At 47.2% G+C, this 12512-nt stretch overlaps 2 protein-coding genes across 2 annotated transcripts; both read left to right on the plus strand.

Moving 5' to 3' along the window:
• The first annotated feature begins 295 nt into the window (after window positions 1-295).
• On the plus strand, window positions 296-4726 carry LOC123093098 (ADP-ribosylation factor-like protein 8a). Its single transcript, XM_044515006.1, has 5 exons — window positions 296-595; window positions 1821-1902; window positions 1978-2132; window positions 4123-4284; window positions 4371-4726. The coding sequence occupies exons 1-5, from the start codon at window positions 558-560 to the stop codon at window positions 4486-4488; spliced, it is 555 nt and encodes a 184-aa protein (XP_044370941.1). The 5' UTR covers window positions 296-557; the 3' UTR covers window positions 4489-4726.
• A 679-nt stretch (window positions 4727-5405) lies between these two features.
• LOC123093097 (surfeit locus protein 1) lies at window positions 5406-11605 on the plus strand. The gene is made up of 6 exons (XM_044515005.1): window positions 5406-5626; window positions 5735-5838; window positions 5938-6182; window positions 7247-7424; window positions 10175-10458; window positions 11282-11605. The coding sequence occupies exons 1-6, from the start codon at window positions 5491-5493 to the stop codon at window positions 11349-11351; spliced, it is 1017 nt and encodes a 338-aa protein (XP_044370940.1). The 5' UTR covers window positions 5406-5490; the 3' UTR covers window positions 11352-11605.
• The last annotated feature ends 907 nt before the right edge of the window (window positions 11606-12512 follow it).

Genomic DNA, 12512 nt, shown 5'->3' on the forward strand with positions numbered 1-12512 from the left:
CATGAAGAACAACAAGCTGAAAAAAAAGATTAAAGAGAGCTTATATACATGGATTACAGTTTACTGTATGTACTCTTTCTTGAACCTTGACGTAGCACTCCGCAAATTCATTGGCCGCGGTAAAGGAAACAGTAAACTGTTGCTTAGTCATCACTCAGAGAAGGAGTCCTATCCTAACTAACAACAGTCCTATTCGGAGGTGAAACCCCGTTTACAAAGGATGTAGATAAACCAATTCTTTTTCCAAATATAACATTATCAAAAAACAAAAGAAAAACAAGGCACCAACCCAACCCCACCCGGCCACGGGATGCCTGATGATTGGTGGACGCCAATAATACCCTGCTCTTTCCCCTCTCTTCTTCCTCCTCCGGCCTCCCTGTCGCTCCGCCCCATCCATCCGCGCCTCCAAATAAAGTAAGCGCGGCCACCCGCACCACCGAATCCTCCTCCGCCTCGCAATCCGCCCTCGCCCTCCCGCCACCGCCTCCGCTCCCCGCGACCATCCATCCCCTTCCTCCTCGCGGAGGAGAGGGAGCACGCCGCGCGCGGCCGCCATGGGGTTCTGGGAGGCCTTCCTCAACTGGCTCCGCAGGTATGGTTCTACAAGCATGCGCCCTGGGCGGGCGGGTTCAGATTATCGAGTTTGACGCGCTGTGCATTGCGGGACGGGCGCGGGGGTCCGCGTGCGGGAGATCTGGGAATTCCGGGTCGGTCTAGGATTAGCATGCCTTGGCTGCTCGCTGGATCGGATGCTTGCTGGGGCAGGTTGAACGATATTCGTGCTACCGTATATTTCGTAGGAAGTTGTTTTTGACGGTTGGCACTTGACAGAAAGCTTTGACCTGTATGAAGGTGATGCTGGTTAGCAGCAGCATGGTGTTATTTGTTTTTCTCCATCTGATAGTGCCGGTAATCATAAGGAAAGTTGGTCCTTATGGTTATTTTACGTGAGCCTAGTTCAGATTATGGAGTCTTGTGGCTTCGAGGCGCTTTGTGGTATCTTTGTATGGCAGAACTTCTCGCCATCGACTACACATGGCGATCGCATTATTGATTGAACACGTCGATCGAACTATTTAATTGTGTATGCCTGCCTATCGATAGGAGAGATGAAGGGACACGAAATTCATTCTTATCATTTCTGTGATGGGGTCAATTTATCCCCTGCTAACATCGCCTAGGGCGAGAAGTCATACGACATTTTCTCATGATAGCTATGGTCAATATTTTTTGTTATCCTGCTTTCTTATGGACTCTTATCTTGTCAAGAGAGAAAAAAAGGCCATTTCCAATATGCATTAATTAATGAACTTCCCTGTTCTGCTCAATGAACTCTTAAGAAATCTGGTTCCACCTGTAAGTGACACGTAGTAAATTCTACTCGTTATGTCGTTATGTTGACTAAGATAGGGCTACCACACATACCACGTAATGTTCATCCTCGTCATAAACTTCCTTAAATGTTTAGTTTGTGATAATTTGTCAATGCATACCATTAAATTTTCCATAGTAGAATTAGCCCAAGGTTAGTAATGCTTCTCTTGGAATCTAATCATTGGAATGAAAATGAGTTGCCAGTGGGCTGTATGCTATGATTTGTTTCATTTCTACCTACCTGCCAGGTAGGCTTTGCTTCTTACACATATATAAACTAGGGGCTTGGGTTAAAGGATCTCTTGCACATGCCATCATTAAGTGGTGGAGCACAGTTTTGACTTGTGTGCCAAGAAAATAAATGCACAGACGTAATTAGTTACTCATATTTTCTTCATTGGAGCTTGATTCAAGTATTTACCCTTTCTTTTGTGCGTCTACAGCCTCTTTTTCAAGCAAGAAATGGAGCTTTCATTGATTGGGCTCCAAAATGCTGGGAAAACTTCGCTTGTGAATGTTATTGCTGTAAGTTTCATGCTTTCTTGTCACTATTCATTTCCTGGAGTTGTGCTGATTTACCATCGACGGCCTATTCTGCAGACAGGAGGTTTTAGCGAAGATATGATTCCCACAGTAGGATTCAATATGAGAAAGGTAACCAAAGGAAATGTCACAATAAAATTGTGGGATCTTGGAGGCCAGCCAAGATTCCGGAGCATGTGGGAGAGATACTGCCGTGCTGTTTCTGCAATTGTGTATGTTTCTGTACTGTCTATTTTTATGAATTTTCGTAAAGAAAAGCACTGCTCTTTTACTCACCTGACAAGATTCTTTGCTGTTGGTTGTTGCACATGTCTTTATCTTTTTCACATTTTGTTCGTTTTGTTGTATGCTTAATTATATGCATTGGTTAACACCTATATTGTCCAGATACAGTGATAAGGGTACAGATAGCACAATATGTCAATTTTTCAAAAACACAGATATGGGGATATGTTTGTATATATATAAAATAATAATAACAATAATATATAGGAAATAATTATTATATGAATATATATGTCAGTTTAGGAATACTAATAATATGATAGGAAGATGGAAAATGCACCATAAATATGATCCTAGTTTTCTCCAGCCACTGCAACTTTAATTTGAAGCTGCCGAAGAGTAGGATCAGTCACATTTGGGCACAATCTGATCCCCTTCTCGGATATCTTGAGCAAATGTGCTTGAACTCTGTTGTAGCTTCCTCTGTATTCTTGTGTACAATGCTTACAGTACATCTGAATCGGACATTCCCTCCACCCCATGCATCTGCCTCCATAATGCCTACATGATTCCACAAAGGCCTGTTGCTTAGATCATTTGCCAGCACATCCTAAAATAGTGCGAGGCACATGCAACAGTAGACAATGAGAAAATAATTTTTACAAGCAAGGGCACATAGGATAAAATCTCATACTCACCATGGCTAAGAAAATGTCGTTCAGATTTGGTGAGGTGCAGTGCCGGAGTAGTGGCTGCTAGTCTTCCCTTCTCAAGTGCGGTGCCATAGGGGGAGGGAGCAGTGGATGCTGTCCTCTTCCTTCCTCGTACAGGCGTTGCTCAGGTCAGGGGGAGGGAGCAGGGGTGGAGGCGCTAAGATGCGGGAAGGGATCATGGCGGCTGCGCTCAGACGCAGTCGCCGGATGGTGGTGCTCTAATCCGGGCAGGGAGGTTGCTGTGGTGGCGCTCAGATCTAGGAATGGGAATGACGGAGCAATGCTGGCTGGGTCTCTCCTTCTCTGGTGTGGTGGGCTGGTGGCTGGGTATCTCCTTCTCCTGTGCGGTGAGCGGCGGTGCCCTAACAAGGGGAGGGAGCGTCGGTGGCTCGAAGCCCAGGCCGGGAGGGATGAAACGAGAAAAGGGGAGACCGGGAGAGGGGATCGCAGGTATGGATGGACACATGGATTAGGGTTTTCCCGGTTTTTTCGTGTCCGACAAGTATTCTGGGGTATCCCACCAATGTCCGATTTAGTTTAATTTTTGGATTTGGAAAAGAAAAATCCGGGGATACGTATGTGATACGTTTCGGCGGGTGTCCAGACAAATTCTCGTATCCGGGCGTATCTAACCCCTGATACGCCAGTTTCCTGCCGGATCCGGGTAACGTACGTCAATACAGATAAATGCACTGCTGAATTAGTATATTAAATTTATCTACTAATATATTTGGTGAATTGAACTGCTAGACATCCTAGAACTTGAATAATTTTATATTGTCACTGTATTGGCATTCACTCCCAATAAAGTGTATCCTGATTAGTTTGGGTACCTTGGGGCACAGATGTTATGGTATCAGTGTAAATTCGTTTTTCCTCAATTATCTAGTCTAAGCACTTACTATAAGAATCTTGTACTCTACTTTCGTTGTCATAATTCTCTTTATGGCAAGGATAAGTGTGAGTTTGACTTGTGACTGTGATTACTAATTGGTCCTTTCACTTAGACTGGATCTAGGATTCCTTGTTTGTTTTTCCTGATTATTCTATTCGCCTAGTATATCTATTCGCCAGGTCTACTATTCTGATTCATTCCCACTTGACGTATGTATATATATATTATTATAGCCAGCTGCATAACAACTGGATCGGGTTTAGGGTTTTTTATGCACGCTTGATCAGTATTTTCTGTTGGAGGCTTTAACAAACTATAAGAAAAAAAAATGTGTATTGCTGATGATTTTTTAAACAATTGCATCTGCAGGTATGTTGTTGATGCAGCAGATCGGGAGAACATGGCTATTGCCAAAAGTGAGCTCCATGACCTTCTGAGCAAGCCATCTTTGACCGGTATCCCATTACTAGTCATTGGCAACAAAATCGACAAGCCTGAAGCTTTCCCTAAGCAAAGTTTCACAGAATTGATGTAAGTACACACAGAAGCTACTATGAACAGATCCAAATTACTCATCAATCGATACCCTATTTGACGAACCATATGCTGCGTTTCAGGGGTCTGAAGGCAATGACTGATCGAGAAGTGGCCTGCTTCATGATATCATGCAAGAACTCGACCAACATTGATTCTGTCATTGACTGGCTGGTGAAGCACTCAAAGAAGAAGAACTGATCCAGATTTGTTGCCTTTGAAGTGCTGCAGATTCTCTCTCTGTTTTTTGCATGGTACTTAGCATTGGGGCTGTAAATTATGTGAGAGGTCTTAATCAGAAAGGTTATGTGTTCATAATTGATAATTGTGTAACCTGTTTTAGCAATCTGTTGGTTGACTGCATCTGGCATTTGGACGCGTGTGCTCTGTTAGGCTGCTACAAAAAGCCTACAACTTACAGAAGTCTTTAGATGCTGCATACTTGCTTGGTGAATTTGGATCTCTGCATGGTTTTGTGCATTTGTCGGTCAATCTGATGAAATGTTGAATTCTGCGGGCGATTGAACGATAGGCACTTATTGCACCTAACATGGGTTGGGTTCCTTAAATTTCTCTAAATTCAAGATAAATACATTTAAGTGTCAGAAAAATTTGAAACATCATACAGGCAGTATATAAATTTGGAGTCCTTGCATGCTTGCAGTTTTTTTTGAAAGAAACATTTTGTGCTGTGAAAACCCAATTTTTTGTGCTCGCTTTTCTCAGCACTATAAACATGTATTAACATATTTAAAGAAAACATGTTGTAACACTTTTTTTTTTGCCACAAAACATGTTTTTAATACGTGACACAGTGCTGACATTTTCCCATCATTCAAATGTGCTTCCTTTTTATATATTATTATATATAGTTTCTTTTCGCTGCTATGGGGATTTGATTTTTAATTAACATTCAAATCTAAATATGGGCATCTTTGATTGCAATTTTTTTTGTTTTGTTGATAGCTTACCAAGCTGACCACTTGGCCAAATCTGGGCATCTGTCAAAACTATATGAATCACACGTCTTCCAAATTCGAAGGAAAATCACCTCAAAAGAAATCGAAGGAAAAGGAAATTTCTTTTTGAACTAATGAAAAGGAAAAGGAAAGTTGTCGCCTCGGGTCATCCCGAGTTCTGAATCGGAAGCCCAGACGGGCGAGTCCTCTCCTCGGTTCCCCACAATCGTTCCTAGAGCCAAACATGGCGGCGTCGCTCTCCAAAACCCTCGGCCTCCGGCTGCGAGGCAGCGGCGGCCACCGCCTCCTCCCCTCCCGGCCCTCCACTTCCCACGCGCCCCAGCCACCACCTCCGCCCGCCGCCGCCCCGCTGCTCCCAGGTCTTCGCCCTTACCGCCTCGCGAAATGTCTCGCAGAGCATATTCGAAGTCAAGCCGCCGCCGCCGCCGCCGCCGCCACATTCTAACCAGATTTGTTTCCTCGCGCAGGAGCAGGGAAGGAGGCGGGCGCGTGGTCGAAGCTCTTCCTCTTCGCCCCCGGCGCCATCACCTTCGGCCTCGGCACATGGCAGCTCTTCCGGCGGCAGGAGAAGGTCACATCCCCACTCACGCACCCCCTCCTTAGGCTGGCCGTATGGTTCACGATTAACCCTGGAAATCCTCACTCTGTGCTGTTTCCTGCGCCATCTCAGCTAGAGATGCTGGAGTACAGGACGCGGAGGCTGGAGATGGAGCCCGTGGCGTGGAACGAGACCGTCTCCTCTGCTGTCTCGAGTGATCCGGCTGTGCTGGAGTTCCGGAAGATCGTGTGTGAGGGCGATTTCGACACGGAGAAGTCGGTCTTCCTCGGGCCTCGCTCCCGGAGCATCTCCGGTGTGACTGAAAATGGGTATTATGTGATCACTCCGTTGATACCTCGGCCGACTGAGCCTGGCAGGTAAATTATTTTTTGAAGCAGCATTGTCCTGTTGCAAATGAAACTCTAGTTTCTTCACAGTTCACATTGTCCATTTCCTTTGAGCTGACGTCTTAATTCAGTTCTACACTTCCACTTGGACAAAAAGCCATTTCCAGTTTTACCATAGTCAGGTTTAGAATCTGATTACCATTACGCCTATCATATCCTTTCACAATACAAGGTATCAAACTCATCAAGGAATAAAAACACAACCTGAACTCTAGTTGTCAGTAGTTTTCATGCTTCTTTGTTCTAAATTGACTTCTTTTTGTACCCTTGCACATGTTATCTTTGGGAAAAGATAAAATCAGCAGAGAAAGCATGAACTAAATAGTGAAATTAACCGCTATGTACATATTGGGTTCTGCATATTTGGAGTTTTTTGTGCCTAGAAGTGAAGCATTAGATCTTTGTCTTGTAACTCCTCTTAGCTGTTCTCCTGAACAAGTTTTTGTCACTTAATTAGTAATCCATGAGGAAAGGACCTCTAGTTTCAAAAGGAAAGTAAAAAAGTACTCCCTCCGTCCGGAATTACTTGTCGCGGAAATGGATGAAAATGGATGTATCTATAACTAAAATACATCTAGGTACATCCATTTCTCCGACAAGTATTTCCGGACGGAGGGAGTAAAAGACTATAAAACGAAAGCAATTCTGTATGGAAATTCCTATACTTCCACATATTGTGGACAACCCATTTACTAATTATTAATAAGAAAGCTATATACAAGTCTATTAAAGGACCAACCCTAGTTGTTAAACTGTACTTCAAGATACTAAAGGAGCCTTCACTTGGGCGTTCGCTTCTGCCAAATATATCTACCTATATCCATGCTAGGTTCAGTGCCTGCAGAGTTTTGAGCGATCAAGCTGCAATCTCATTACCTGAGACTGGTTAGGCTTTGTCTCCCGCAAATCACGATCACAACAAATAAGAATTAATTGATGTTATGCTGAATGTGTTGACCATAGAAATAAACCCTAATGTCTCACCACTTCCCCTTTTATCTAAAACTTTTTGTTTCTAAGAAATGTTTTGTCAGTTTGCAGTCACCCATCCTTGTGAACAGAGGGTGGATTCCTCGTGCTTGGCGTGATAAAAGCATGCAGGATCAGCAGGACCTTGGTGAAACTTTAGATGTGAAAGAGGCTGATAAAAAGACAAATGAAAAAGGTACTTGGTGGAAATTTTGGTCTAAGAAGCCTGAATCTTCTCCAGAGGTGATTTACAGCCCCAACCAAATGTATGCATATCAATAGTTTGCTCATCTGATCAGGCTATCATGTGTTTTTTTACATATTGTTGATATTTTCTGAGTTCGATGGTTCTTGAACTCTCTAAATGATAACACTGTTGCAGTCCATTAAAGGATAACTTCTATGTATAATTGTTAACTTAACCTGCTTTTAATCTCACAAATGCAGTTATTGATGGTTGCTAGAATATTTAGTATGTAAGTGAGCTGGTTGGGTCTTATGTCAGTTTTGAGTCAATACATGCTGCCACACTTGTACACATATAAAAACCACCATGGTATTCTGGTACGAACCGGATCCCTACCAGGGCGTGGTCTCAGGTTGTAGGGATGGAAGGAGGGATGGCGTGGAGGAAGGCGTGGTCGCCGGCGCTGGGGTGCCGTCGTTGTGTGTGCGCGCGAGAGAGAGAGCAGGGACGGCGGCTAGGGTTAGGTCTCCCGGCTCCCTAAGGAAGCCGAGCAAATATGATTGCTTCTTGCTTAATCCCAAAACGGATCCTTACACGAGTTTATATAATCCTCCTAATAAGATAATTGGGCTAAGCCCCTAATAACGATAAGATAAACTGGGCCACAACTAACTGGGCTAAGCTCCTAATATGCCGGTCATAACATCTCTCCCCGCCTGCACAAACAGTTCGTCCTCGAGCTGGAAGGCGGGGAAGATCAACGGTTGCCAAACACCTCCGCGTCAACTGGGGCGGGCTGGTCGCCGAGCCCGGCGGCGGCGGGGTCCTCCTCAATGTAGTCTGCAGCCTCCAGGTAGAAGAGTCGTGGGCAGACGTGGTCCGGTACGTAGGGCTCGTCGCAGTTGAAGCACAACCCTTGGCGGCGACGCTCGAGTTGCTCGGACGGGGTGAGCCTGCGGAACGGGCGTGCCGCAGCCGCGACGAGGGGCGCCGCGGAAGTCTGGACAGGCCGACCCTGCGCGGGAACTTCCGGCTAGGGTGGCGGCCCAGCGGCCCAGGGCGGTGGCGCCTGCTGGATGGCCACCGCGCGATGCTCGAACGCGCGAGCGTGGTACATGGCCGTTTGGAGGTTCTGTGGCCCGCGCATCTCCACGTCCACGCAGATGTGGTCCGGTAGGCCGCCGACGAAGAGCTCAGCCCGCTGACGAGCCGAAACGCCGGGGGTGTGGCACGCCAGTGCCTGGAAGCGGTCGGCGAAGTCTTGCACCGAGGTGAGGAACGGAAGACGGCTCCCGCGTATAGGCGGACCGAAGCGCAAGAGGCACAATTCGCGGAAGCGCTCCCATGGTAGCATGCCGCCTTCGTCCTGTTCGAGGGCGTAGTACCACGTCTGCGCGGCTCCTCGGAGATGATACGAGGCGATCCAGGTGCGGTCGAACACGAGCGTGCGCTATCCCCTGAAAAATTGGTCGCATTGGTTGAGCCAATTCAGGGGGTCGACGGTGCCGTCGTAGGTCGCGAACTCCAACTTGGAGAATCTCGGCGGCGTCTGGACGTGGGCGACGGGCGGGTGCGCCTCGTCGGCACGGAGCAGCGAGGATGACGGGGCCGAGAAGGCGGGCATTAGGGTGCCGCCCTGGAACAGGGGCTCGTCGACGCTGGCGAAGGGCTTGGCGTAGCCCGAGGACCCGCCAAACTGCATGGCCGGGTGCGTCGCCGGCGGGGGCAGCACGTGCGGCCCGACCGAGGCCGTCGTGTAGACCGGCTCAAGGGACCCAGCGAGCCAGGCCGGTAACGAAGACGACAGGGGAAATCGGACCTGGTGGATGGGCACCCCCGGGCCCGTCGTCGGGATGCCCAGGGCCGCGGTCGACGGTGGTGGTGGCTGCAGTTGTTGCCCCGGCTGCATGGTGGAGGCGCCGGGGTTCGTCGCTGGTGGCGGCTGCCACGGCAGCTGCTGCATGGCGGCGGCGACGGGGGTCGCCGAGGATGGCGGCTGCCACGGTGGCTGCGGCGGCGGCGGGGCGGTGGCGAAGGGCACAGGCGGCTGCGGCCCATAGGATCTCGCGAGGAACGTGTAGGTGCTCGTGACCGCCTGGGTGAGATCCCGGATGGCAACCGTCATCTCCTCTGGGGTGAAGACGACGGGGACGGTCGCGGCGGAGGTGACCGGCACCGGCAAGAGCGGGGCGCTGGCCATCGGGGCGGTCGTCACGGTTGGCAGCAGGAGGGTCGGGTTGGGGGGCGGTGAGGACATGATCGCACCGAAGCTATCTGATACCAAATTGGTAGGAACCGGATCCCTACCAGGGCGTGGTCTCGGGTTGTAGGGATGGAAGGAGGGATGGCGTGGTCGCCGGCACTGGGGCGCGCGCGAGAGAGAGAGAGCAGGGGCGGCGGCTAGGGTTAGGTCTCCCGGCTCCCTAAGGAAGCCGAGCAAATATGATTGTTTCTTGCTTAATCCCAAAACGGATCCTTACACGAGTTTATATAATCCTCCTAATAAGATAATTGGGCTAAGCCCCTAATAACGATAAGATAAACTGGGCCACAACTAACTGGGCTAAGCCCCTAATATGCCGGTCATAACATATTCATTACTCCTTCCGATCCATAATAAGTGCCGCATTTTGAACTAAGGTTGAACTAACCTTAGTTCAAAACTGCGACACTTATTTTGGATCGGAGGGAGCATCTTATTTTATATATTTAGGAATTTCATTTATTTGTATCATCATTATCTTATACGATGTAACTATACCCTTTACTTGGCAGACACAAAATTGATGCATCTTACTTTGTACAGATTGAAAAACCTGTAAAGCCTCCTGTAAGAGTTATTGGAGTAATCCGAGGAAGTGAGAAGCCCAGCATATTTGTTCCACCTAATGAACCTAGTAATGGCCAGTGGTTTTACGTGGATGTCCCCATGATTGCACGTGCATGTGGCCTCCCTGAGAACACTGTCTATATAGAAGATATGAATGAAGACATCTCTGCAAGTAATCCTTATCCTCTTCCAAAAGATGCCAATGCTTTGATTCATCACTCGGTGATGCCAGATGACCATCTGAAATACACCTTTACATGGTAAGTGCCCCCAATTCATCAACCTTGTCTCCAGTTGGGTATACAGAATATATAATAGTATTTTCAAGAGTCATCTAATCAGGGATATTGTATTATACCATTTTGCGTCAGTTATATCTTTTGGGCTGCTGTCACTAGAACCTAGAAGTGTTGTGCTTCTCATAGAAAATTCGAGGGCAGTTTCTGGCTGTATCCGACATACGCAATTGCTTTGAGGTTTATTGTAGCTACAAATCAAATTGCTGTTATTATCTGATGACTTGAGTTTGAAAGTTCAGTACCATACCATGATAGTCGATGTCTGTCTAAGCACATATGCGCTGAACATGCAAAATCAGTTTTCTTTTCTTCTCTGACTTAATTGCTTATCCATACAGGGGGGAAAAGATTATTAGTAAGCTATGCACCTCCAGTACAGTAATACTCGAATGATGAGTTGGTATCTTGCCTATTGCTTGGATGAATCTAACTTGTATCATGCATCTGGTAACCGTCTTTGGAGTTGTTGCACGTGGTACTTGCAGCCATAGCATAATGCTTGTGTGCCAACTTACAGAATTATGGGATGTTCTATCATGATCTAACATTTTGACTGAAGCACTAGGATCTAGGATAGGAAAAGAATGTGTTGGAGAAATCAGAGAATAGCATCCGGTGTTACATTCTTGAAATCCCTTAGGTATCCCAGTCTATACCGGCAATATGTGATCAGCTCAGAAGTTCATTAGTGCACGGACGATTTTGCACATTCCCATTCATATTTCTTAATTATGCTGTTGATGGTGGCTGTCTTGCGACCACTTTTATCTTTTGTGATTACCAGGTACACTCTTTCTGCTGCTGTGACTTACATGGCCGCAAAGCGGATAAAGGCAAAGAAGGTGAGGCTATAGCAGGAGTGCAGGACCGAAGCCCAATAGCCTTTCCTCCAACGTGTAACTATTTATATATGAAGCTTAAGTTCATGGTGCTTCAGAAGGAGCGTGCAAGCGTTACATCTGTATTTCATATCGGGCATTGTTTTCGCATTTGATACCGGGCATCGCTCAGCTGACTGAGCTCGGAGAATTACAGAGCTACACAAGTTTTGTTAGCCTACCATCCAGGGAAAGGAAGAAGACATTGCTAACTATTCCAGTTCCTCGTAGAATGTTTTTTGAATTGTTTTATTGGCGACTGTTGGCAGAGACATTGATGCGCTGGGTTGGCCCATTTATAACTTTAAACGACAAGTCATTTTCCACCACCACCACCGCCACTTACCAAGACGGCTGCTCCGAGGTCAGCTGAGCAGCAAAGCGAACAGGGTTTGTCCTGTCCCTATGGGGAATCAATCCCCTTCTGATGGCGCTCTCGCGTCAGAATTTCTGCAGTGCTTTGCCGAATCCATGTTCAAACGCAGCACAGCTCTTGACTTGAGAACCTATGGCCCTCTACTCTTCTTCGCCTCCATCTTTCTTTTTTGGCTGTGATGCTGTTTTCTCTGCTTGTCCTCTGCATCTCTTGGCTGCTGGTGGTGTCACTTTTCCCTCTGCGTCTCCTCCGGCGATGTTCTTGTATCAGGCAGGTGTGAATAGGGCAAATGGTTTTTCTGGTACCCTACAGCCAGCCTACTGGTGTGGTAGTGGTACCATGTGTCTGGAGAAAGCAGGTCAACAATGCATGTGATGATGTGATGGTAGGGTGTAATTGTAGAAAAAATAATTAGAGTGGTACCTTGAGGAGGAGTTGATGTGATGGTGGCAGTAGCCTGGCCCTGGCTGCTACCCGTGCACGGTACGCCGTGCTGCAGCTGCTTAAATGGCCGTCTATATCCGCTCGTACAGCCGCGCTAATCTTACGAGAGGACGCCCAATCAATCGATCGCCCTTGAACCACCAACCCGTAAACCACCAGTGCCTTGCGATGACACTCTGTGGTCAGTTCTCGCCATTTATTATGTAATGTACCGCGGCGCCGAAGATCGCCCTAAATGACAAGGCAAGACACTGCTCCTAACAAGAAAGATTCTACTTCCTCACCAGGCAGCCAGCCAGCCAGCCAGGCCAAGAGAT

Source organism: Triticum aestivum, chromosome 4B, assembly GCF_018294505.1.
Source record: "Triticum aestivum cultivar Chinese Spring chromosome 4B, IWGSC CS RefSeq v2.1, whole genome shotgun sequence".
NCBI classification, from domain to species: Eukaryota; Viridiplantae; Streptophyta; class Magnoliopsida; order Poales; family Poaceae; genus Triticum; species Triticum aestivum.